This window comes from Galeopterus variegatus, unplaced genomic scaffold, assembly GCF_000696425.1.
Source record: "Galeopterus variegatus unplaced genomic scaffold, G_variegatus-3.0.2 Scaffold450, whole genome shotgun sequence".
Classification (NCBI taxonomy): Eukaryota; Metazoa; Chordata; class Mammalia; order Dermoptera; family Cynocephalidae; genus Galeopterus; species Galeopterus variegatus.
This window is the reverse complement of record NW_007726561.1, coordinates 563306-590354: the sequence shown is the minus strand read 5'-3', so window position 1 is coordinate 590354 and position 27049 is coordinate 563306. Positions and strand designations below refer to the sequence as shown.

The 27049-nt window shown below is 44.3% G+C and overlaps 2 protein-coding genes and 1 pseudogene across 4 annotated transcripts in view; 1 reads left to right on the top strand and 2 right to left on the bottom strand.

The window, feature by feature from the left end:
- IGF2BP1 (insulin-like growth factor 2 mRNA binding protein 1) overlaps nucleotides 1-6782 on the bottom strand; it is a 40837-nt gene extending 34055 nt beyond the window's left edge. The window contains exons 1-2 of one of the 2 annotated variants that reach the window (XM_008568897.1): nucleotides 6315-6782; nucleotides 5065-5125 (exon numbers count right to left, since the gene is read on the bottom strand). In XM_008568897.1, coding sequence (XP_008567119.1) covers nucleotides 5065-5125; nucleotides 6315-6489 — 236 coding nt within the window. In that variant the 5' untranslated portion in view covers nucleotides 6490-6782. The remainder of the gene's footprint in view (nucleotides 1-5064; nucleotides 5126-6314) is intronic. The other variant, XM_008568898.1, reaches the window with a different exon arrangement.
- A 13642-nt stretch (nucleotides 6783-20424) lies between these two features.
- LOC103587450 lies at nucleotides 20425-21056 on the bottom strand (annotated as a pseudogene).
- Nucleotides 21057-25622: 4566 nt separating this feature from the next.
- Nucleotides 25623-27049, top strand: part of GIP (gastric inhibitory polypeptide) — a 5534-nt gene continuing 4107 nt past the window's right edge. For both annotated transcript variants that reach the window (XM_008568895.1, XM_008568893.1), the window contains exon 1: nucleotides 25623-25708. In XM_008568895.1, the coding sequence (XP_008567117.1) occupies nucleotides 25623-25708 (86 nt within the window). The remainder of the gene's footprint in view (nucleotides 25709-27049) is intronic.

Here is a 27049-nt window from a genome sequence, read left to right as displayed (position 1 = left end):
GGGCGGGCAGGGGTTAGGGCAGCCGGGCCGGCGCGAGCTCTCCAGGAAGCGCCTCCAGCGCCGCCGCGACTTACTTTCTCTCTCTCTCTCTCTTTTTTTCTTTGAAAACGGGAAGGGAAGGCAAACAACTCCAAAAGCAAAAAAACAGCCTTGCCCTGAGCTGAATCTACCACCCCTCTCCTAAACCTGGTGTGTCCGACCCCCTCTCCGATGAGCAGCTTTGAGCCTCCAGCCGCTCCTCTTTAAAAAGGGAGCGGGAAACCCACCCCAACCCCAACCCCAACCCCCATATCTCATCTCCCTCTCTCTCCCTCTCTCCCCCTACCCCCCACCCCACGTCTGGAATTTCCAACCCAGGACTAACTCGTCTGATTTCTCCAGTCTCTCCCCTGCTGCTTTTTTCTTCCCCTTTCCCTAACACTCTCATCCCAAAATGTAAGCTGCACTTTCTGGAAGACATTAGCCACATTTTAAGAATCTTTTAAGAGGATGGGAAGCAAACAAGACTGTATTTAAATTCTAACAGCTGGAAAAAATGGCTATTCCTCAAACGCCTTTGGTTGGTATATTTATTCTAAGGACCCCATCACTACAGCCCCCCCCCCCCACAAAAATCAACAGAGGTGTAACTAATAAATATCTCAACACAAAATCTCTAAACTTCAACAAATAGCACTTGCTGGTCTCCCCCTTTCCACTTACTAAACCAGCTCTGAATTTTTTAAAAATGTTTTAAAATTGTATATTCACTAGCCTATCTCAATGGTATCTCTGTCAATTGGCTGTTCCACATTAAAGTAAAGAATAAATAAACTCTTAAAAAATAAGCCTTAAAAGAACCCACACACATAAAATAGATTCAAATGATATATATTAAAGTAATTTTAAAAGATTAGAAGCTCAGAACCTTTGAATCAAGATTCTTCCAACTGCTAATGTCATGTATTGCATGTCTGAAACATAATTGTAAGAATGTTTTGCTTTTTCTACCAAAAGCTGTGCTATTAAAACTTTACATTTGGAACAGTTAACTATACTTTGAATAAGTTAGTAATGGAAATTGTAATTCTTCCCCTTTAACAAAAAGTTCTCCACCTGAGAAACCATTACAGTAAAATTTCATCTTTCTAATTTGGGTCAGCAAATGAGGGGTTCTGGAAACCTACAACTCTTCCAAGGGACAGTCAAATACCACTGCCCTTAGTTAAGTCTCATCTTGAAATACTGGCCACCAAATAGTAACAGTTAAGGATTCCTCCACAGCAGTAAAGAAAACTAAATTTATGAATTTATAAAGCTTAATTTCTAAGTGGAAATTAGAATGGGGAGAATGAACCCCAATTTCTGCTTCTCTTCCAAACAATGAAGAAATATTTAAGGTTCAACCATTTTCTCACTTATTTAAAGCTGAAGAAAATCTAAGCTAATATTAACAAGAAACGTTTTCTTAAAAGGGTCATAAAATTGTTTCTACTTTAAACTTACTTGTTGAACACTGGTCACATGTATCCTTCACCTTACATGAGTTATTAACTTTCTTTTTTATTTGGATACTAAACCATAATTACCACCATTAAAGTAAAAGTGCCTGAAAATCTTCCCATTCTCTCCCTTATTTTTTAACCCTCCTTCATTCATTTTCAGCCCCTAACTACAAGCTGTTTTTTCACTAAATGCAAACCCATTTCTGAAGTCAAAAAAATTTAGCTTGTTTTGAAAACATTAAGTGATCCAGTTATTTCTTCAAGAAGAAATGTAATTAAAATATAATTTAAAATAATATTTTTGCCACTTAACAAGACATCCCTTCCCAGAAATTTTTAAAGCTGCTCACTTAGGAAAATTAAACTATAAAATAGAAATCAAGTTTGAACACTTTCTCTTTTGAGAGTCCTCACACTTATATAAATGGTTGTGAGACTAATTTTCATTTAATAGTTGAAAATTTAGGGGGAGTGTTAGCCCACCTCATTTTAAGTCAACTTAGAGGAAAGAACAACCATTAACTTCCCTAAAGCACCAAACTTAGACCTCTTTATCTTAAACACATTTCACCTAGAGAAATGCAGTATATCTATCTCTTTCATTTTTTTCCCTAATTAACAGTAACACATTTTATTTTGATGACACCAGTTGACAGTAAATATGCTATCTTTAGGTCACATTCTTCTAGAAAAAAGCACACCACAATGGCAGGTGTAACAAAAGTTTAATTCCCTTAAAAAGCAAATCATTTCCCAGAGTAAACAAGTCTTGCTAAGATGCTACCTACCCTACTACTCCTAGGTCTCTCTGAAAAAAACACACACAAACCCTTTCCACAACTGTTTTAAAAATGCTTTCGGTTTTTCTCCTTTGTCCCCATATTTGGCAGGGAATATGTACAAATTCTCAACAAAAAGCCCAAGTTTTTAAACCAAATTCCAGCACTGGCTAAGAAGGGGTTTGGGAAGGTGATCTCAGAGAAATTTAAAGTCACTCATTAAAAATTCAAATTAATTGCTGTTTTCAGTTTAAATGTGTAGTGTTTGGTCTCAAGTTGTTAGAAAGGTACAAATTATATTTATCAAGTAGATTCAAAGTGAGAACAAAATATATTAATACTTCAAAATCAGGGCTGCTCAGAGGTAACTGCAATATTAACACATCTTTTGTCTGATTTCCCCCCCTCTAAAACCAAAAAACAAAAAAAGGGACATTTAGGTTGTTGGATTTTCATAAATCTCTTAGAAATTTTAAGTCACAATTCATTTTTAACTGAGTACATCAAGAAGAGTTTGCTTCTATTTTATACATTGAATATATGGAGTATATATACACAAGTATATATACAAGAGGATATATACACAAAATATACATGTGCAGTTGTTCATTTTGCTTAGAATGTTAGTCAGAATTAACTAACTAGTTCCTGTTCTGTGTGTCCATGAGACTGAAAAAGCCAATAACAGACCCAACTGAAGAAATACTTTTCAGACAGACTAAAGACACACACCACAACATGCTTCCTCAAAGAACACAAAATGACAGAGCAAACTGACTTCATGAAAACAAACGCTTTCTTTTTTTAAATCTTCAGACTTCAAAATTGATTCATCCTAGAAAAATGAAGTGCCTTCTCACCACCACCACCACCACCACCCCCTCCCCCCAAAAAAAGAAAGAAAAGAAAACACAATTGACTCAATGTTTGGGCTCAAAATTATTTCAGGAAGGGGAGAACACACAAAAGATCTAATTTAATGTGGGTGTGGAAAGGGAGATTTTTTTACCCAGTCTTCTCACAAACCCCCTCCCCATTCCAACTCAAAAAAGAGCCCTCAGTAATGCATTTTGGAGGGAACAAGAAGGAGCCTAGAAATGGCTTAAAAGCAAGCAGATGGCTTGGGGGAAAAGATCCATAAATACAGGGTACCATGAAAATTAAAATATAAATGTTTTGAGTTCCATTTCATCACATTTTTCTATTTCTCTTGCTTTTCACTTCATTCCCTTTCAAATTTAAACCATTCTCAAGCTCAAAAGAAAAAATGTCCACATATTTCATAATTCCAGTTATTCTGGGTATTTCTCATCAACACTCATCAACACTCAGCTTTCTCAAATATCCATAATCTTCTCAATAAATCTATTGGTGTCTGTGCATTTATTTCTCTTGTTCTATCTCCAGGAAATGTTTCAAAATAACAAATAAGACTTTTCTTCCTTCCAATTTTATTGCCTCTTTACTCCTAATTGCCTTTTCAATAACAGAGTATTTCAAGCATTTGAGGTTAAATCACAAGCTCTATAAATGTAGTTACAAGCCATATTGATCATCTATAGATACAATAGTTCCAAGTTACTTAAATATCTCAAGATAAATCACTGAACAGATTTTTATCTCTCACTAAACTTTCTAGATCCCCTTAACTAACCCCCCAAAAGCACAGCCATCCAGCCCCCACCTTCCCACCCAGAAAAGGCAGAGACTATTCTCAAATGCAGCAACTTTCTAGTTGAAATGGGAGGGGGAAGGGAGGATCAAAGATTTTCTGGGGGCTGCTTCCAACTAGCAACATGAGAGAAAACTGCACTGTCAACATGTTTAGAGTCTGATTTGAGAAAGTAGAAAGACTCTGCCCTTATACCTTCCAGCCAGACCTCAACCAAAGATTTCAGAGTTCAATGAAAGATTTGAAAATCCACCATGAATTTTCAGGAGGCATTATGGAAGTACCCCATTTTGCTGAAGAGAGAGGATAGAGGGCATTGGAACGAACGAACACGAACACACACACACACACACACACACACACACACACACACACAAACACACACACCATTCATCCACCGAGTTCTAGACCCTCCAAAGAGCCCCAGCTCACAGCCTGAACACAAAGCTCTCACCCCAGATGGTCCCCTTGTAACAATGGGCTGAAGGAGTGGGGGTGGGGGGGCTCGAAAAGGATAGTACAACCAAAGCATATTCTTTGGAAAATCCAGTTGGGGGGTGGGGGGCGATGTGAGATGTGAGGGACCGCGGGTAGGGGTCTGGGGGGGGGGGATGGCTTTGCCTGTTGCAGAAATATAAATAAGGCACAAGCATAAGGGGATTCTTTGGGGGACAGGAAGCTCATACCACTTCCCCTAGGTAGTAGTAGGAGACCCTCTCCAAGAATTATGCTGTAGGAAGGGTGAGAAAAACAGAAAATGAGGCCTGCTAGGAAGTTGCAGAAATCGCCATCGCCATGAGTCTAAACTCTTCAAAGATTTTAAGCTTCCCCACAAAAACGGCCCCACACCTTGAACAAACTCCACAAGGTTTTTCCCCCTATTGATTTCTTTCCCTTTATTTCTGCAAGTAACATCTTTTAGCCCACCCCAGCCCCAACTTATATATATATATTTTTTTTTTTTTACAAGCTGTAAACCACCCATTACAAGATCTTGGCCAATCTTCCCTCCCTGCCCCCAACATCCGGAGTTGGGAGTGGGAAGGCCAATAATGGGTTTCTTCCACTGGAGACGCTATGGACCCCTCAGCACAGCCTCTCGGCCCCCCAGAGAAGAACTCTTTCCTACCTTTGTTTTTTGGGGACCGAGTGTTCAATCTCTAGTCGTTTTCCCTGTAGTTCTACTTTCCCTAAAGAATAAAAAAAGAGAGAGATTAACATGAGAGCGTGAATAGGGGCGGGGGGTGGGAAGAGGAAGGGGAAAGACACCAGGGTAATTCAGGAGTTACTGGGATTTAATATCTTCCTAGGAACCCAGGCAGTGGCTTCCCCAGCCGGATGGGTAAAGGTTGCTCTAGGAATGGTGGAACCCATAAAGTCGTTATGATATTTTCTTAATTTTCGTTTTGTTTAATCACTGAGGCTAGTTGAGTGGATCGCTCTGGGAGCTCGATTTGGGAAAGGTGCGAGGGCATATGTGAGGGCGCGCTGCCTACAGGGCTTCCCAGATGTGGGGAGGAGGAAACAGGAGAGAAAGGGTTCCCCTTTTCTCGGAAAGTGGGGGGAAGGGGGTCGGTGTGCAGAACGAAACTTTATTTTTCCGTGGCGCCAGGGAGAAGGGCTTCAAGCGGCGGGGCGGTCACCTGTCGGGGCTGGTCTGGAGGGGAGGACCTGGGGGAGCGGAGCGGGGCCCGGCGGGAAGGGTCCCCGGCGGCCGCAGCGCGCGCCTCTTGGCCCAGCCTCGGCGTCTCGGGAAGCAGCATGGCGACCCGGCGCCGCCGCCGCCGCGCCACCCCGCTCACGCCCCACTTTCAAATCAAAATGGCTCAAGCCCCAGGCCCTGGGCGGGGAGGCGGGATCCCCTTCCCCGCTCCTCCAAGTCCTGCCCGAGAGCTGCAGTCCCCACGGAAAGCGGGGAGGCTGGAGACACTGCGGGGACCCCTTCCACGCCTGGAAAGGCCTAGGGCTGAGGGAGGGGAGCTGGGGGTGCTCGAGCTGGGGCGCCGTCCAGCGGCGGGTAGGGAGGGGCTGGACGTGGAAATAACGCCCAGACCCGGGGTGTCTCAGTGCCCTTAAAACCACCGCCCCAGCCACTGCCAGTGGGGGCTCCCGCCCCGTCAGAGGGGAGGAGGGCAAAGGGAACCCCAAGCATATCTCCCGCTGGGGGGAAGGGGTGAGGAAATCCCAAATATTTTGGCGCGGTGGGGGGCAGCGGTGTGGGAGGGGGGAGCCGAAGGAGGTGGCCGAGGGTGGGTACCGAGGCCAAGCCCCGCAGGCCCGGGGGGACAGAGGACTCGGCGGGCGAGGGAAGGGAGGCGCGGGTCTCCGTTGTTCAGTGATTTCGCTGTGGCTTTTGGGGGGAGGTGGCTGCGCTCTTACCGGAGAAAGTTTCGATGGCCTTCATGGCCCAGTGCTCGTCGGGGCAGTCCACGAAGGCGTAGCCGGATTTGACCAGGAACTGGCCGCTGTAGGAGATCTTGTGCTCCGCAAATACTTTCTCCAAGTCCGCGGGGGTCACGCTCTCGTTGAGGTTGCCGATGTAAAGCTTATTCATGGTGGCGGTCTTGGGGCAGGACGCGGTCCCGGGCAAGGCCGAACAGGCGGGCGGCGAGCCTCCTAGGCCTAGAGGCGGGGAGGCGGCGGCAGGAGCCGCAAACTTTCTTTGCACCCCACCCCTGGAGTTGTCCGGAGCCCAGGGCAGCGGGGGGCGGCCTGAGGGCGCGCGGAGGTCCCGGGAGAGTTCGGGGAGAGCCCGGGAGAGGTGCCCGCGGCGCGCTGGGAGGCAGACGACGCGGCGTTGCTCTTTCCCTTCGGTCCGAAACCCCTCCGAGCGGGCTGGTGTGTCACGTTTCTCCGCGGCCGCCCTGGCGCCGCCTCTAAATAAAATCGACTTGAAAAAAATGGAGCGGAAAAAAAAAAAGGCGAAGCCACGTGGTGACGGCCCCCACCCACCCTGCAGGGGAAGACCCCCGACGCCACAGGGCCCCTAGGCCCTCCCCCGGGCCAAATCCAACAATCTCCCGCCTTAGGGTGGGGGCTCTCAACTCACCCCAGTGTAAACTGGGCGGAGGGGACGGGACAGCGTCCCCGAAGCTCTACTCGCCCCCTCCCCCTTTGCAAGAACCTGGCCCCTAGGGAAGCGCCCCGCCCCCACCCATCCCCCTACCCTGGTCCGAAGTGGGGGAGGGTGGCCGAGCCCAGAATAGCCACTATCTTTAAGAGTAAAATGTACGGTTATTTTTTATTCGTTTTGGGGGGCGGGGTTGCCCACCCCACCTCGGTTAACTGCTAGCGACTGACAGGCGGGGAACGGCCGAGATAGACAAAGAGAAGCCGAGGACTCTGGGGTCTTCAGGAGGGGGTCGCACGAGCCAGTGATTTAAAAAGAAAGGCGCCTTTTCCCTAGGTTTTAAGTGGGGAGGGGGTGTCTCCGCCTTCCCCGCCCCAGCCCCTCGAGTCACTCTCGCCTCCGGGGATGCAGGGTCGGGGGACTCTGCGAGCGCGGGACCAGGAAGCTGGGAACACGGCGGGTCGCGGGTGGGAAGGAGGGATCCGCAGGAAATCGTGTTTCGGGATCCCCACGGGAGAAAGGGTGGTTCGCACCCGGAGTTCGGCTGTCCAGTGATAACGTTTCGGGGTTCTGGGGGACGGCGCGGCTCCGGCCCGAGATGACCCCAGGCGAGAGAGAGGGAGGGTGGGAGAGCAGGAAGAGGGGTGGTAGCCGGGGCTAACCCTAGCAAACCGAAGGGGAGGGCTCTGGGAAGGAGTGACCGGGTGGAGGTCCCAATGATCCCCTTTTCCCTCCCGGATGCGTGGGCAGACAGGTGGAGTCCGCTGCGCCGGCTCCACCGGGGACACCGACAGCTGCTCTCCAAGCGCGGGGTTCGGGTCTCGGAACTTTGTTTGGGGTGCGGGATTCGGATCCCGGCGGGAAGGCGGGAGAGGGGCGGAGGGCGGGGGGCAGAGCGCGAGGCCCCGCCCACGTCCCCAGGTCAGCCCCGCGGGGGGAGGGGGTAATTTCCGCTCGGCGCTCGGGGAAGAGAGGGGCGGGAGCTGAGGGGAGGGGGCGGCGGCCCCTCCCCCGCCCGTTCCTGGGGACGGGGAAGCGGATCCGCCCTGGTCCCTTTTCTTGGCTTTGACCAACTCGTTCCGGATCCTCCGGCTCCGGGAGCCCGAGGGAAGGACCCGACTGGGCAAGGGGCGACACGTGGGCGGTCGCACCCCGTCTGGGCGGAGGGGGAGGGCGCAGCTCGCCGCGCGTCTTGGAGTCCCGGATACGCGGCGGAGAGCAGGACGCGCGCTCCACGCGCAAACCCGGGATCTCCGGCCGAGGGGCGAGCGAGGCCAACGAGTTTCTGGCGGCGGGGGCTGGGATGGCGCCAGGGGGTGGCGGAGAGCGCGGCCCAGGGACCCTGGAGCCCCCCTCACCCAGGCAACGGGGCAAGAGAGGAGCCGACCCCCAGCACCGCCGGAGTCCCTCTGAACACAGCGAGAGCTGGGGTCTCACTCGGGGTTTTGCGGGAGGCAGAATAATTGTGTCGACGGCACGCGTGATGCGAGGGCAGGTGAGGAAGGGGGTCACTCTCCCCTTCCCCCGTCCCCGACCCTATTGTCTCAGTCGCCTGCGGCCCGGGCCGACTCCGCAACACGTGTTGACTACATCGATATGAATGGCTTGAATTTTTTTATTCTTATTTTTCGCTTGCAGAGGCAGTGAGCTGACTCCGTCTCCGGCTCACGGCTCTTCTGCCGGATGGTTTTACACCGTCCAAAAAGTCGGGAGTTAAAAGACAACGCGCAGCACCTTTGTCCCCTCCCCGTTTTGCCGGCGCGCTGGAAAGAAATGAGGCTGGGACGTGGGGGCGGGGGAGGACTTCCAATCGGTTTCTCTATCTCCTCCACCACCTTCAGAACCCACCCTCCCAAATCAGCGTTTTGTTCTAGCCAGCCACGTGTTTGTCTGATTTTTTGTTTTTCTGATATTTTTCTTCCCATGGAGCAACAAGAATTAAAGCACTCTAAGCTATTAGTTGTTGGGTAGAAAAAGAATGTTTTCTGTCCAAGAAGGTGGGAGGCATCTGTGTCTCACCCCCCACAGCTCCGACCCTCCCCCATGTATCTGACTCTTAATATTCAGTGAGCTCTTTATCACAAACATGATTTTTAAAACAAACTAAACCAGTGAGCTGGAAATGGTGCCTGCCACATAGTAGGCACTCAGTAAACAGTTTTTAAATGGAAATCAAGCTAATACGAACTGCAGAGCAAAATTAAAGTCCAGGAAAATTAAAGTCCAGAAAAAAGCAAATTATCTTGGCCACAATGTGTGTTGTGTGAGTCTGTTGCCCGGGGACTTTTCTTGGTTGATGTGTGTTTGAAAGGGCTAAAAGATGGGCTCAAAAAGGCTGTTGTATTCCTTGGCCTTTTCCTAAATAGGAACCCCATCTCCTTAAATCTTTTCTGTTATATTGAAGCATACGGAAGAGGGTAACTAGGAAGGGCATCCCAGTTCCCAGAAACTTTAAGTGCTGTTTTCTTCATTTAATTTAAATCTTTAGGAATATATAAAAGCACCTCTCAAATTTTCTCCCTGGGGGACATATCCAGTACTCTTTTTATTTCTAAAACAAAAGTAAGTTACATCCCACAACAGTTTCCATCCAGACCTCTAAATTCCTATTAAGTGCAGCTCGCCTTTTACCATCCTAGAGTCAAAAGGAAACAATTTTTTAAAAATCACTAATTGAATTCAGTTCACTTTTAGCTTAATTTTTCCATGTAAAAATATCATAGAAGTCTAAAAGAAAGTAAAGAATTTTTTAAAAATGAAAATGTTATAGAAGTCTATATGTTAGCCAAAATCAGTTTTTAAAATGTATTTCAAATTACCGTAGAGGAGAAAATATATATTTACTTAAACAGTATGCTATTTAAAAATCCTTTTATTTAATTAAAAATTTACCAATTATTGCTAAGTTGAAACTCATTAGTTCTTTTTTTAAAATCAGCTGTTTCAGTGAATTCTAATCCTCTCCACCCCCCAAAAAGGGCTTCTGTGTGTATAGTCAGAGTCTGCAAAGGCTTCAAGAACACAAGACAGGAGACAACTGGGGTGAGATACAGATCTTTTTAGCCCCCAAATCAGTTTTGCCTCAGTGACCTGGCTATTTTAGGCTCAGTGGAGGGACTAAATTATGTTGATTGGTGGTTCATCTCTCCCCTCTGAGGGAGCCCAGCACTAAAATTAACCTGAAAGAAGGGTTATTTCTTGTCAAGACTAACATTCCTAGATTACAGATAAGAATGGGCAGACGTAGGGTACCATAATTTTTCATCTTCCCTTTTTTTTTTTTTTTTTTAACAACTAACAAAGGTATTTTCAATTTTTTTTTTTCTACACTCCTTTGGGAAAGATGAATCTTCAATGCAGAACTAAATTTAGTTTGTGTAAGAGTTAAAAATACAGCTGCAGGACAAATTGTCCTTTAATAATAATAGCTATTATTATTAATATTATTATACTTACTATCATACTTCTTCCTCTTCTTCTCTTCCTCCTCCTCCTCTATTTTTCCTGGAGAAATGTTTGGTCTACTTATGGAATTCAATTTCCCTCTGAATTCAGAAACACTGAAACTTGACTCCATTTTAAAGATGGTATTCTGATCCATTTTCCCTCCATGTGAGCATACAAGTGTGTGCAGAGAGGAAAAAAATTTAAGGAGAATAAAGTAACTTTTTTAAAAATTGGAAATAGAAGATTAAAAAGTGAACAATTCCACCATTGTCGTACAAAATTAATTTCATTTTTAAATGTTTCTATCCAGCATTTGCCCATTTGTTTTCTATTTTATCATCTGATTTTTATATCTTAATTTTTCACTTACTGTTGTAACATAAGCATTTTCCCACACTGCTTCAAAGTTTTCATAGTTATCATTTTTATCCACTTCAGTAGATGTATGTAAATCAATAATTTTTTTTTTTAGATATATGTTACATCAAATTTTTTATTTTTGTAAATAGTGCTGAATAGATATATTGGGGCATATAACTTTTTTCTCTTTTGGCTTAACTTGGATAAATTCTCAGCATATATTGCATTTTAAATCTGACATGTATCTGTGACTTTTCTATTTTTAAATTTAGCATGTTTTGCAAAAGAAAGGACAAAAAATTAGAAAGCAGTTAGGAGGGAAATATATTAAAATAGAATTTTTATTTTTTAATGAATAATAATTCTGAAATAAAATTATGGTGGCTATGAAATACAGAAAGAGAAAAATTCACATTTCCTGACATATGGCTGCTTTGACTTCAAAGTTTTTGGAGGAGTTTGTTTTTTGCTTGTATGGTTTTTTGCTTTATTTATTGGTTGTTGTTTGCTTGTTTTTTCATTGTTACTGCCTTGAAATGTTTTGTTTCTTACTGCAACTTAAAGTCTTAGTGTGGTTCTTTTAAATGCCTATAAACTTTGAGAAAGTGTAAATTAGTCCCAGTTTAAAAGCACAGGCAGCATTTTCTCCTGCCAAATAAATAAGGAAAATTATGTGTTTAGGATATCTCATAAAATATAGGAAAACTATAAGCAGAAAAGAAAATTTTCCTTCTTCAAATTATCATTCATTCAAAAGTGTTCAGTGTTTAAAACCTTAAAAAGAAATGTATTTATTCCAGAGATAAAGGGGACTCAAAGAGAAAAAAGAACTTTGAGGACAATTATTTGTTTTTCTGTGGGTCAAAAGTTTGTGTGACAAAATCTTTCAATTTTTTGTTTTGGCTCAGGTTTGCAATGTAGAAACTTTTAGGTAAAAAAGGGAACCATTTATTTTATTAACTTTTAAAAAATGGATGTTTCCAAATTAATTTTGTTAGTAGATTTTAACACCCAGCTCCTATTGACATATGTAAAAGAAATGATCAATAACATTTTTTACACTCCACTATTATTGTCTTTTGTATTTTTTTAAACTACAAAATCGTTTGTTTAAAAGTTAGTGAACAATTTTGTTTAGCTCCTACAGCACAAAATGCAAAATAGATCACTCGTTCATTTGGGGAAAAATTGTACAATTCAAGAAAAAATAAGAAAATAGAAAGAAATAAGAAAATTATAATTAGAAAATATTCAAGAAAAGATAAGAAAATATTTCCACCTCCCCCTTTATTGTTCAAAATAAAACAAATTGTAAAAAATAACAAAGGAGAGGGAATCCATATCTAAATATTATTTAAGGTGGAAATAGTAATAAGACAATTTTGCGCTTGAAATCTACATATCTTCTGAGTATTTAAATTACTTTAATTCAAAATGAATCAGAATGTCAAATTGCATGAAGTTAATTCAATTTTAGCTACGCTTTAAGACTGAAAGAATTTTTCTAGCTGAAAAGCAAATTGTTTTTGTTTGCTTTTTTAAAATGTTAGTAAAACAAAAAGAAAAAAAAATTATTCCTTATGATAAGATTAATTAATTTCAGTCCTGTTTCTAGTTAGGCTTTTTTTCCCCCCCCAGGAGCTGCCTCAAATATTCCAGAGTTCTTAAGGGAGACCACTGCTGTGGTTTTCTTATTCCTTATGATAAGATTAATTAATTTCAGTCCTGTTTCTAGTTAGGCTTTTTTTTCCCCCCCAGGAGCTGCCTCAAATATTCCAGAGTTCTTAAGGGAGACCACTGCTGTGGTTTTCTAATCTTTTAAGTTTAAAAAATTAATACATATTTTATTTCACTAGTATTTTATTACCAAAAATTTCATGAAAACCACTTTAATCTGTCTTCATATACAAACCAGTTTTACAGAGAAAAGGGACCCAACCTGTTATTTCTGTAAAAATAACTCAGCATGTTATTTTTTAAAAAACTGGTTGTTTGACTAAACTGAGACACAATTCTAAAAGTGATTTCTGATTTTCATGAAATAACAATCTAGAAAGAGTTTTGATTTGCCCACCTCACCCATACACATCCCTAAAATTTTAAGTCTGATTATTAACACAACTTAATTTCCCCTCTTGAATATAACCTGAAATTATTTGGTCAGCATTTCTATCATAAATTATTGAATAAATTTTTATGATTTTCTCTCCATTTCTAAAACGTGTGTAGGAAACAAACATTCGAGTTATTTCCAAGTTGCTTTGAGATGAAGTTTCTGATCCCATATCTTCCCCACCCTCCTCTTCCTCTCCGCCCCTCCCCCTCGCCCCTCCCCTACTCTTCCCCCCTCCTTTTGTTCCTCCATTTTTCTTCCTGCTCCCGACACTGTCAATTCCTTTCCTCCTGCCCCTGTACCTTTACCCTCTTTACAGTTTTTCTTTTTTCTTTGCTGCTTCTCTTCCGCCTGTTAGTATTCCCCTGCTCCTCTGCCCCCCAACTCATTTCTTCCCTCCTGTGCATCAATACACCTATCCAAACTTTCTATCCTCTTCACTCCTTCCCTTTTCCTTCTCCCTCTGCTACTATCACTGACTTGCTGTCATTCACACTGTTGTTTCTGGTGAAGGGAAAGGACACAGAGATGCTTAAATTTATTTTGCACACCAAAATGAGAAACTTGTTACATATTTGAGCAGAATTTCAGGGTGATTCAGACCCCAGAGCTCCTCTGCCCTTGTACTCTCAGCATTTACTGGCTAAGCATTCACTAGACACTTTTACTTTTTTGTATCATTTTTCTGTATATTATGTTGCTTATAACTAAATTTGTTATTAGCATTTTATGTATCAATTCCTTGAGGGCAAAGACTATGTAACACCCAGGGAGTCTAACACAGTGCTGACAAGTGTCCAATAAAAATATACTGAATAAGTATCTTTTGATACTGAGAAGACATGGTCGGTGTGACCAGATAAAACGCTGTTTCTAGGGGCTGGCCAGTTAGTTCAGTTGGTTAGAGTGTGGTGCTGATAACACCAAGGTCTAGGTTCGATTCCTGTACCAGCCAGCTGCCAAATAAAAAAATTAAAAACAAAAACACTGTATTCAGCTTGTAAGTGCCTTTAAAAAATAAATAAAAACATACAGTACATAAGAATCATCAGACGAAATACAAGTAAATGCAGGCATTTAAATGGTTAATTGGTCTACATCAAGAGTAGCAACCAGGGACATCTCTGGGCTTATTGCTTCCTAGTTCTGTGCCCATGATAGATAGTCCTGTGCCCAATGTCAACTGATCAGCACCCTCTTTCCCCTGTGTCTGGTCATATAGCCTCAGAATTCTTCTCGACTCAGGGCTTCAGATAGTCATCAGCAGCCATCAGGGTTAGTTGCCACATCTCTTTGCCATTCTGGTCTCCTCTGATGGCACACAGCTAGGATGACAATCTCAAGGGGGTAACCCACATATACCTCCTGCCAAGAGCTCTCTTAGGATCTTCCTTCTGGGAATGTAGCTAACACCTCATTAAGCATATAAAGATGTATTATTTTGTTTGTCAACCAAAGCAAAAATGTCACCACAAGACAGCCTTCCTTCTCAGTGAGTCCCAGGCTATCCGATATAGTCACTCTTCTACAGCAGATACGTACTGAATGTCCTAGCTATCAATACAGCTATGAACACTCAAGGGGAAGGCAATCCAATTTTTATAGCAAGCTAAATTAAAACAAGAATTAAGCAGGTCATGAAGATAGGAGGGTTGGGTTTTTAAAAATATTTACAATACTCATTACTAGCAAAAATATAGTGAAATAAAACATTCCGTATGGCTGTGTGGGAGAACAATTTGAAGGTAACAAGATTCTTTAAAAATTCATACTGCTTGACTTAGAAATTTCACTATTAAGTAACGTTTCTACCAAAACTCCACTATATACAAAAATTTATTCAGCCTTAAAAAGGACACCTGCTACAACATGGATGAATTTTGAAAACATTATGCTAAGTAAAATAAGCCAGACACAAAAGGACAAATATCATATGTTTCCAATAGGTACAGAGTTTCTATTTGGGATGATGAAAAAGTTTTTGAAATGGATAGTATGATGGCTGTACAATAATGTGAATGTACTTAGTACCACTAAATTTTACTCTTAAAATGGTTAAAATTGTAAATTTTGTAATGTATATTTTACCATGATTTTTTTTTACTTGGAGGCTGGCCAGTACAAGGATCTGAACCCTTGACCTTGGTGTTATAGGCAACACACTTGACCAAGTGAGCTAACCAGCCAGCCCGAAAGACTAGATGTATTTTTCTGTTTGTTTTTTTCTTGTTTGGTGGCTGGCTGGTACTGGGATCCAAACCCTTTACCTTGATGTTATAACACCACACTCTAATATCATGATTTTTAAAAAAGGAAAAAAAAAATTAGCTCCTTCAAAATCTAAAACAACAACAGACAAGATTTGTTATTTATAACTGTTAAGAAAAAAACTGTTAACAATATAAATGCTCAAAAAAGAGGGGAATATTCAAGTAATTTCTAACATAGACACTTGATGAAATATTAAATTCAAAAAACGTTTAGAAAAACTTGAGGAAAAGATTACCAAAAAAGCTCAACACAAAATTATTTGTGTTCATATAGTTCATATGACTGGAATCTTTTTTTTTTTAACTGCATGTGCATAAAAGACTAGAAATTACCCTACAGCAACTCTTGCAGATTGGTACCCAGAAACACGTACAACAATGTTCACAGCAACAGCATTGTTTATAACAACAAAACTAGGAACCATACAAATGTTCATCAACATGGGAATGGGTATGTAAAGCAATGTCCCCTCATGAGCAAGGACAATGAATGACTGTCAGCAATATGTACCAACTTGAGTGAATGTCAAAATGTTGATCAAAAAAACCTAGACCTGAAGAATATGCACATTATGATTGTGTTTATAAGTTCAAAAATATGCAAAACTGAATAATATGGTGTTTAGGGATACATCCATAAGAGGTAAAACCTTCAAGAAAATAAATAGAATGATAAACACAAAATTCCAGAATGTAGTTAATTCTGGGGAAGTAGCAGAGGGCTGATTACAGAGGGGCACACACAGGCACTTTCAAGATACTAGGGATGTTCTCACTGTTAATCTGAGTGGTGGCCACACAAGTGTTTTCTTATTTCTTGAAACTATACATGTAAGTTTTATAACATCTTTGTTAAGTATAAATATTTCATAATAAAAACTAATTGAAATAAAATGTCTGGAAAGAAACCATTAACAGGGATTCTTAGGCTTTGAGAATATTAGTGGATTCTCTCTCTCTCTCTCTCTCTCTCTGTGTGTGTGTGTGTGTGTGTGTGTGTGTCTTCCTGTCTCTCTCTCTCAAGTCATATTTCTCAAGATTTCCAGACTGAGACTATTACACTTTTATAACAAACTATTAAAAAGTCAAATAAATATTCAAGTGAATTAACCCAGAATACCTGTACAAGCCAAACAGAGAATATTTTTGGATCACCCGCTGCCCCAAGATCTGATGCCACTAGAAATTTTTCTTCCATTAGCAACCAGAGTTGAGGGTTAACTGCAACTCAACCTGATCAATCACGGATGTGGCTTGACTTTAGCTAAAGGTCTGATTAATTATACATGTATTCATAATAAATCGAGATGGTGTGTGCTGAAACTTAGGATCAGCATGGTAAACAACAGGGAGCTAGCACTGAGATTCACACCTGGCCAGTCTAGTCTGTCTTGGATTCTACAGTTCAACGTTGCTCCTTTCAACTCCCAAGCTTGAATCATCTCATTTGTATTCACTGGAAACCTCTAAGGGTGAAGCCAACCTCTCCCTCATCAGTACGGGAGTTTCTTACTGTGGGATCATGTCTTACAACCCACTGGAAACCACAGAGCAGGATCCATGTTGCTTCCTTTCTCTAAGTGAGTGGTTTCCATTATTTTTACCACCTAGGACCTCCTTTATTATTTCTCCATGAGCCCAATGTTTTGAAAAATGTCGCCTATCAAAAAATTCCAGAGCTGGCCAGTTAGCTCAATTGGTTAGAGCTCGGTGTTGTAACACCAAGGTCAAGGGTTCAGATCCCCATACTGGCCAGACACCAAAAAACCAAAAAACAAAAATGAATCTCAAAATAAGTATGCTGAATAAAGGAAGCCAACAACAAAAAAATAGTACATACTGTATGATTCGATTAATGTAAAATTCTAGAAATGCAAGATAATCTACAGTGACAGAAAACAGATTAGTGGTTGGGAGAGGAGAGAATGGTAAGATAGAGGGAATATAAAGGGACTCAAGGATACTTTTGGAGGTAATAACTACATGTGTATTTCTGGCTGGTACAGGAATGGAACCCTGGACCTTGGTGTTGCCAGCACCAGCACCAAGCTCTAATCAACTGAGCTAAGTGGCCAACCCTTCACTATCTTTTTTTTTTTAATTTTTACTGAATCATAATTGATTATACTTATTTGGGGGCTTCAACATTGAAATATGTTGATCAAATCTTTAATTTTCACTGAATCATAATTGATTATACTTATTTGGGGGCTTCAACATTGAAATATGTTGATCAAATCAATATTACTAGCATATATATTGTTACAAATCATACTTATTCTTTATGCCGCTTGTCCAATCTCTCCTCATCTCTCCTCCGTGCTGCCTCCCCCCTCTAATTACCCTAAATTTCTTCTCTCCTTCTGAAAGAGTAATGGTTACTCTGTTGATTTGTTGCTTAGATGATCTGTTCACTATCTTGATTGTAGTGATGGTTTCATGGAAGAAGACATATGTCAGGATATCAAACCATGCACTTTAAATTAAATATGTGCAGTTGATTGTGTGTCAGTTGTACCTGGATAGTGTTGTTATAAAATCTCAATACCATGAAGGAAATGGTAAGTTGGAAAATGGCCATTTTCCAGCATCCTGGTAAAGATGGATTCAAAGAAGAATTATCCATGGCTGTTAAATCTAGTGGGGAAGTCTGATGAGGAACAGGGTATTTGCATGGTCTCACAGTGTCTCCCTGTACATTGCTTATGAGTGATAAGGAGAAAAATAACTATACACTGGGGAAATCAAACAAAACCTTGATGGAGTGGTTAAGATTATCATGAATCAGGGGCAGATAGATATCTTGTTCCTCCAGGTGCAATACTCTGGAAAACGACATACCTTGGAAGCTAAGAAAGTTGATTGTCTAGAAGTAGAGAGGAGAATAGTGGTTACCAAAAGCTGAGAAGGAAAGGGAGGAGAGAAGATAGTGAGAGGCTGGTTAATGGATACAAAATTACAGCAAGACAGGAGCTCGTATAGCACTATAGGGTGATTATGACTAAATACAACTTATTGTACACCTTCAGTTAGTTAGAAGAAAGGATTTTAAATGTTCCCAACACAAAGAAATGATGAATGTTTGAGGTGAGGGATATGTTGATTAACCTGGTTTGATCATTACACATTGTATATATGTATCAAAATATCACACAGTACACCATAAATATGTGTAATTCTTGTGTCAATTAAAAGTTTAAAAAATTAATAAATTATTTCTTTATTTTCTTTATTTAGTTTTTCAGTATTCTGACCAGGATGCATAACCTGAATCTAATCTGAAGGAAACATCAGACAAATCCAAATTGAGAAACATTCTCTAAAACAACCGGTCTGTACTCTTAAAAAATGTCCGTATCATGAAAGACATAGAAAGACTGAGGAACTGATTAAAGGGGCATTAAAGAGACATGGCCGTTAAAACCAATACATGATCCTGGATTGGTTCTAATAATAGAGGGGGAAATGCCTGAAAGGACATTATTGGGACAATTGAAAAAGATTAGAGTATGGACTATATGCTTCCTAATCAATGTTACATTTCTTCAATTTAATATCTGTATTTACTGTAGTTACACAAGTGAATATCCTTGGTCTAACGAAATATGCATGGAAGTATTAAGTGGTAAACATATATAATCGACTTTCTTATTGTTTTTTGGCGCCTGGCCAGTAAGGGGATCCAAACCCTTGATCAACTAACCAACTAACCACACTCTAACCAACTGAGCTAACTGGCCAGCCCCTAATCTACTTTCAAATGTCTAGAAGATATTTAGATAGGTAATAGAACAACGTAACAACAGTGGTAAAATGTTAGAAGTTGGTGAATCTGGGTAGGGAATATGTTGGCATTCTCTGTATTGTTTTGCAACTCCTCTTTATGTTTGAAATTATTTCAAAATAAAAGGTTTTAAAAATCCCCAGAGCAGTTATATCAGAGTCTCTTGGAATGGCACTGAGACATTGGGATTTTAAAAAGCTTCCCAGGTAGGGTTACCAGACTTGGCAATTAAAAACACGGAATACTCCATCAAATTTGAAGTTCAAATAAACAATTTTTTAAAAGTGTAAGTATGTCTCATGCAGAATTTGCTGCTTTACCAGCAATTACCCTCTCAGAATGCAACTCATTCTTATAGCTATACTCTGCTGATCTTTGTGGAATATCAGGAAAATTACTTGCTTTATTTGTCTTTAGTGTCTAAAATCATCTCAGTTCCTTCTCTTGCAGAGAGATTAAAGAAGGGGGCTGAGATAAATAGATATAAAACGTTTACGGTGGTGAAAAGAAATATTTAATGAATTAAGCATCTTCTATAATAATAACAATGTTGGCCAACATATTTTAGGGCCAATTATGTATATGGCAGCCATCCTCCAAAGTGGCCTTAAATGATCTCCACGTCTTGGTATTCACACCTGTGTGTAGTTCAGTGTGACCAATAGCACATAGCTGAAGTGGCAGTATGTCACTTCCAGAATTAGCTTTTAAAAAACCTTGCAGCTCCTATTTTGGGTTTATGCCCTCACTCTGGGGAAGAAGCCATGGGTGACCAGCCCTATGGAGAGGCCCATGTGGTGAGGAACTGAAGCCTTCAGCCAACAGTCATAGGAGTGAGCTTGGAAGGTGATCCTACAACCCCAGACAAGTCTTCAAGACAAGACTGCAGCTCAGTCAACAGCTTGCCTATGACCTCACAAGAGACCCTGAACCAGAACCAGCCAGCTAACCTGCTCCTCGGTTCCTGAGCCTCAGAAACTGTGTGAAATAATGTTGTTTATTTTATTTTATTTTATTTATTTATTTATTTTTTTGTGGCAGCTGGCCAGTACAGGGATTGAACCCTGGACCCTGGGTTCAATGGTTACTAGCACCATGCTCTAACCACCTGAGCTAACCGGCCAGCCCCACTATTTTTTTTTTAATGTTTTTTGTTTTACTCTAATTTTTTCCCCCCAACTAAAGCTGCTACTGTTTATTAAATGTCTTTGCTGTCACTGAAAGCTAAAAGTCCATGGGGGCAGCAGGACTCCTGGGGTAGCTCCAAGAGAAGGAGCAGGGCCAGGATGGTTAGAGGTTGGGGGGCAAGGTGGCAGGCATTCCTGGCCCCCCACCCCTTCCAGCTCCAGGTAGCACAGACTCCCCCTGAGTATCTGCCTCAGCGAGTGCTGTCTTCACAATGTCTGCACACCTCCCTGAGGGGTGGGGTAGGGTCTGTGAGATGGTCAGGGTGTCCACCAGGAGAGAAGGCTCAGGCCCGGCTCACTGACGGGTCCCACAGGTGTACATGGAGCCTCCTTCTTTGGCAACTTCTCACTGGAGAAGGTGGCCTTGGCCGACCCGGGCCCATGGGGGACGTGTCCACAAAGCTCTCATCCATCACTATGTCCATCACTAGGAGACTGATGTCCTTGCCGGTGTCCATATACAGGTCGTGTGCACCTTCGTCCCTCTCGTACCTCCATGCCCGCACCTGCTCTGCTTTGTGGAACTCGGCTGGCTGCTGCAGCGATGCCAGAGGGATGAGAATGTCATCGAAGGACCCTAGACCGGCTGCAGCCTTTGATCTTCCCAATCAGAATCTCGTCCAGGAATGGATGGAACACCACACAGCGAAGACGGACTGGTTGGCCAACTTCTTGTTCAGCTCCTCGGCAATGGAGTTGTTGAGCTTCCTCTCAAACTGCCACAGGGGGATCCGCACGGTGGCCACCATGTCCACCAGGACGAGCGTCCTGGCCTGCGCTGGGGACTCGCGCACCACACTGTTGGCCAACTTCTTGTTCAGCTCCTTGGCAATGGAGTTGTTGAGCTTCCTCTCAAACTGCCACAGGGGGATCTGCATGGTGGCCACCATGTCCACCAGGACGAGCGTCCTGGCCTGCGCTGGGGACTCGCGCACCACACACAGACGTCCAGGGTTGCCTGACTGTGGCCTATGTTGTTTGTTTTAAACTGCTAAGATTTGGAGTAATTTGTTATGCAGCAAAAGATGACTAATATATCAAGATACAATATAACACAATGTATCTGCTAAGTATACGTTCCTAAACCTAACCCTACATCTTTATCAGCTGGATTCATTAAGGTAGGAAGTATCTCTTCTTTTTTTGGCAGCTGACCGGTACAGGGATCCGAACCCTGGACTTTGGTGTTATCAGCTCCATGCTCTAACCAACTGAGCTAAATGGCCAGCCGGTGGTTCTAACTCTGCACTGCAGTTCTCCTCTCATAAATTATGCAGCAACTACTAAGGGCTTGAGCTATTTTCCTGACAAACAAAAGCCTTTGAAAACACCAAGAGGAATTGGGGTTAGAACTGAGAGGAGACTTCCAAACTGATTGCTTGTAGCATATGGCCTAGAAAAGCTGCAGGTAGTATATTCTTACCCGAAGATCCCTCTGGAAAGCCTCTATCTTGACCTAAGTGGTGTTGGGGCAGGGTGTGGGGAAAAATACTTGGGACCGTGACTGCATTTGTAATGTGACTGGAGAGGAAAGCTGGAAGTAAGTCCTTCTAGGAATCAGGGTAGACCAGGTGACTCAGCCACTTTTGTCAGGCATCATGTCATCTCTTGCCTCCTCCTCTGCAAGGGAAGAAGAAATCTGTCTCCTGGTATAAAAGGGATCAGAGAGGGAAGGGGGCTTTCTGAATCAGCCAGGGAGTTCGAAGACCATGTGAATTTTAAGAGCAGAGTCCATGGCAGGGAGGCTGCAGCCAGCCTTCTGAGTCACGCTGGCCGGCTGTGGAGCTGAGCCTGGAATGTCTGTGGTGGCTGTGGGGGCAGTGGTGGGAGTGGTGAGTCACCATGAGAGCTGGAAGACCCAGCAAACCCAAATGCTCTTCTGCTGCTCCAGTTCTCATTCCAGGGGACCCAACTCAAGACCCCAGAGGGGCTGGGAAGCAGGACTATGCATTCTCTTGCAACAGTACTACCCACCAACCCTTCCCCCCATCTATAACTCCTCAGACACCCCCAACCCCACACACTCTCCACCTGCCTGGGCTTCGGGCCAGTTGGGTGTGTTCCTGCCTCCCATCTCCTGTGTCCTCTCTGATGCCTCATATCTCATAGGCTGGAAATTTTCCATAGTGGGATCGGGGAGCTCTGCCACCTCCAGAGCCATCCCTTCCCTGCCCCTACCCGGTACCTGCACAGGACCCTGCATACCAGAGCACTTCTCTTTGTGGTATGAATGGGCCGGCCCAGCTGTCAGTTGGATTTATTGAACTATTTTGATCAAGTCCAGCAGGCCCTTCCAATTCCCAGAAACTCCCCAAGGTCAGCTTTTCCATTTTCCTGCCTCCCATCATGCCCTGTGGGGGCTCTGTGGGTACCTCCTGGGATTTTGGCTTCTTCTCTGCTCTTCTCCCCTGACCCCACCCATATCGCTCCATTGCTCCTGGGAAGTGTGGAACTTGTGGACTTGAGCAGGAGCTACCTCCCCCTCCCCGCCTGCTCCCAGGGCCCAAGCCACATTCTCCCTTGTCTGTCCACTACAAGACATGAGGGTCAAAGATCAAAGGGAAACTGGGAGGAGGCCAAGGGGGTGTGGTGTGGTGGGGACTTAAATCACAACTAGCCTTCCGAGCAGACGACCCCCAAAACAAACCCATAGAGTACCAGGCAGGGGCTCAGCCTTGTGGAACCCATCGCAAGACCTTCCTTGATTCATTTGGCACCAGACCGAGGGATCCCAGGGAATGATGTCCACCTCTCTGAACACCCTCTGCCTCTGGGCAGGAGCTCCCATGTTCTGACACAAACTCTTCTGAGCCCATGAACTGTGCTGCTCAGCAGGAAGCAAGATCCCAAGCAGCCCACATCCCCCTTGGAGGTCACGTCTGAATTGATGTCTAATCTCTGCCCGCTGGTAGCTGGGAGATGGAATTTGAAGAGCTTGACCAGGGAGAAGTCTTTCTACATGGTGAGAAATGGGTGGGTAGGCAGGAGAGGTTTCTAGGAGGCAGAGATGAGGGGGCCTCCTTGTCCAGGTACCTCCTAGTCCAGGTACCTCTCGCCCACACACGCACTTAATTTCATGCTGGAGCTGCTCCCAGGCTGGGGAGTTCACCTGGAAATGAAAGTGGCCTTTATTAGGCCCTGGAGCTAATAGACAGAGTGTGAGCTTGGCCTTTTATAGTTCCAGGTACTCATGGAGAGTGGAGAAGGGGGAGCCTGGGAAGGGTGCTTGGGGATCTGCCAAAAATGCAGTCTGTGTCCTGTCCGTTCTAGACTGAGAGCCCCTGTGGACAGAGCTATGTGCTTGGTACTTGGAGGAAGGCAAAGGCAGCATGCCAGTCTGAGGGGGGAGACACAGCCCTTAGCCTCAGGAAGCCTCCCTGTGCTGACAGGACACAGCCCTGGCTCTCATCCCTCCTCTCAAAGAGCCCCCACTCTGATGAGGGAAACAAAGCCCCTGCCCAGGAGAGTCCTCCAGTCTTACAGAGACACACAGCAATGCCTCAGGGGTCCCCACTCTGACGGAGGAGCTGGGAATACATCCTTCTCTCCTGTAGGAGAGTAGAGTGCATTTGAAGAGAGGCACTGGGATCTCATCAATCTTTACAACAGAGTTGTAGCTACCCCACCTTCCTCTGACTTCCCCAGGTGTTAATATGCCTCTTTTCCTCACTCTTTCTTGCCCCTAAGCAGGACGACAGCTTGGGTGCAAGTTCTGTTCACCCACTATCACTAGGAAACCCCCATTCTTCATGCTCCCTCGATGTTCTTCAGCCCTTTCCCCAGCCCGCTGGGACACCCCCCTAGGTATTGTGACGGGGGCACTGCCACATCACCAAAGCGATGGGCCCCCATCCAAAGCTGGGATTCAGACCACCGTGATCCCACCCTCTCCCACCCAGCAGTAGCCTATTGCCTCCTAAGAGTGCCCCCTGCTCCACCAGTTAGTGCCACTCTACCCAAGTCTGCCCTCACCAAGTGTACCCTTTCTAACTGAGGGCACCTGTAAAGGAAATAGGGCATAGAAGAATAGTGCCCAGAAGGGAGGAGGGGGAAGAAAAAGGGGATACTTAGGGTACCCTACCCACGTGCAGGCTCCAAACAGCAGCTGGAGATATCCAAATGTTAATCACCAATTAGTGCAGTTCAGGTGGAAAGGGCAACTTTATAATGTGTAAAATGGACTTAATGTGGCAGGACCTGTGGCCTTCATTTCTGTGATAAGATGCTTTTAGGCTAATCAGCGGGTCTATGATGCCTGGATATAAAGGTGCTGCACAGACTTTCTTGAGGCAGGCTCCAAAGTTCCAGAAGGGAGGAGGAAGACACCCCGCTCTTGTCCTCCTGGAAGAGCCAGAAAGGAAGTCTGGTAAGAGAGAAGCTGGGATGCCCTGAGAGGAGGTGGATCTTGGCAGCCCTGAGATGAGCAGCACCCTGGCATCTCCCATTCCCTTCCTCTCGAGGAATAAGAAGTGAGCTCTCATGGTGCCTTTACCACCCGTGTGACAAGGGCAGGAAGATGAGGCCTTGCAGCCCATGCAGCCCTAGGTCTAGCTCTGGTTTTCAGGGCTTAGGAGGAAGGGTCTGCATTGTTTGAGGAATAAGAAGTGAGCTCTCATGGTGCCTTTACCACCCGTGTGACAAGGGCAGGAAGATGAGGCCTTGCGGCCCATGCAGCCCTAGGTCTAGCTCTGGTTTTCAGGGCTTAGGAGGAAGGGTCTGCATTGTTCTTCATCTCTACTGAAGACCCACTGGATGGAATGGGCCAAGAAGCCCTTGGAAGAAGGATGCGGGTCAGACTTCATGAAGGACTTCCCCGAGTAGAGATAGTTAAGCGTGAATCGAGATAGTTAAGTGTGTGTGGTTTTCATTCAGGGCAAGAGGGCTGTGGTGACTAAGGTGACAGCCAACTGGAAAGCAGGAAGGCTGGCTGATGTCAACTTTGGAGGATTCTAAGGGGAGACTCTTGCCAAACCACATGCCTAAGATGTCTAGCCACTGGGGCAAGGAAGGAGGAGGTCTGGGCACACAGGTCTTCACTGTTTCATTCTGCCTGGATCTCTTCCCCACCACCCTCCTCTCACTCCACTCAGACTCCACTTAGAAACAAAACAAAAGGCCCGGCCCGTGGCTCACGTGGGAGAGCGTGGTGCTGACAACACCAAGTCAAGGGTTAAGATCCCCTTACCGGTCATCTTTAAAAAACAAAAAACAAAAAGCAGATTCATCTCTTGGCCAGACTCCATGTCCCTTCTAGTCACTAAATCTAATGCCCCAAGGTGTTTCTCCAGCTTCTTAGGAAAGAGCCAAACCCCAGGGCTCGGCTGCTCCCCATCTTTCAGACCCACCCAGGCTCTGGAGCCCAAGCAGTGGGAAGCCTACCAGCTGCCCCCTCAGCACAGCACTGCCCCCTCATCCTGGCCCTTTTCTCTCCGAGCTCAGGAAATAACCCTTGGAAGATGGTGGCCTTGAAGACCTTCTCCCTGCTGCTGGTGTTCCTGTTCCTGGCACTGGGGCTAGCAGACAAGGAAGAGGGTCACTCCAGGTAGAGGTGATGGGAAGAGAGGGGTCAGCGGCAGGGGAGGGGGCTGGGGGATGACCAGGTTCTGGACTTGTTTCAAGGGGGAGGTTGGAAAGGGAGAGATTCCAGGATAGGAGGAAAGAAGCTCCAGGGGAAACTTGCCAGCAGCCTGAGTGCAGAGCCAGGACAGAATCAGAGAGCACTGTGCTTTAAGAGGCTGACAAAGAAGGGTAAAGCCAGTCTCCATAAAACCTGGAGAAGAGATTGTAAAACTCCTCTTTGGATCCTGTCTGGAGTCACAGCTGAAAAGAAATGAAAAAAAAGAACCAGAGTGTTTATTATGAGCTACAGTTGCAGTGGGAGAGACTGTGGTTAGATCTCTGGAAGGACTTTTCAGAGGTTAAGTGCCTGAAGAATATGGCACAACCTCCCTTCCTAATGAAGGCCTTATCCCTTCGTTGATGCATGCTTTCAATCAAATTTTATCGCGGGCCTCCTGTGCACCAGACACAGGGGATATAAGTGAACGATGGTGCACATATACTTCTTGTCCTCATGGAGCACATTGACCAAGGGGGAAACAGACAAAGCCCCCTTTAGGCATGTTGCAAATTATCGTGAGTACCGTGAGGAAAAGCAGAGAGTAGGACCAGTGAGTACAGGAAGCTCGGATTGTGTTTTGAGGACCAGGAAAGACTTGTCTGAGTACAGAGTTGGGCCTTCTCAGATGTAAGGACAAACCACGTGCCCATGTAAATTTGGCATATGTAAATTTGTAAATTTGAGGCACAGCTGTCAGAGACACATACAAGGAGAGACGGCATCAAGTGGATGTTAAGAACAGAGACCTGTGCCCAGAGTGCCTGGGGATAAACCTGGATCTGCCACCTATGCTGTGTGGTACATTAATCTGCCCCTTAGTTTCCTCATTCACAAAATGAGGACATGGATAGGATCAACCTCGCAGGGGTGTTGTGAGCATGAAATGGTTTTATGAATTGAAGAGCTTAGAGTACTTGAGTCAGAATAAGTGCTTTTATATGAGTTCACTGTTATTATTGTTGAATGTGGACCAAAGTACTGAATCAGGACTGACCAGGGCAAAAGGCGTGAAGGAGGGAATATGTGATTCAGTCCCTTGGGATGAGGGGACCCCAGATCCCTCTTTGCCCAGAACCCAGAGCCACACACATTGAGGATGCAGAAGGTGGGCCCTTGAGCAGAGGATAAAATCCCAGGGCTTAATGAATTGCAGCAGGCTGTCTCCATAAAAACTGACTCCTGAGAGGGGCCGGCCCGGTGGCGCACTGCTACAGTGCGCCGCTTGAGAGCATGGCGGCGCTCCCGCCGAGGGTTCGGATCCCA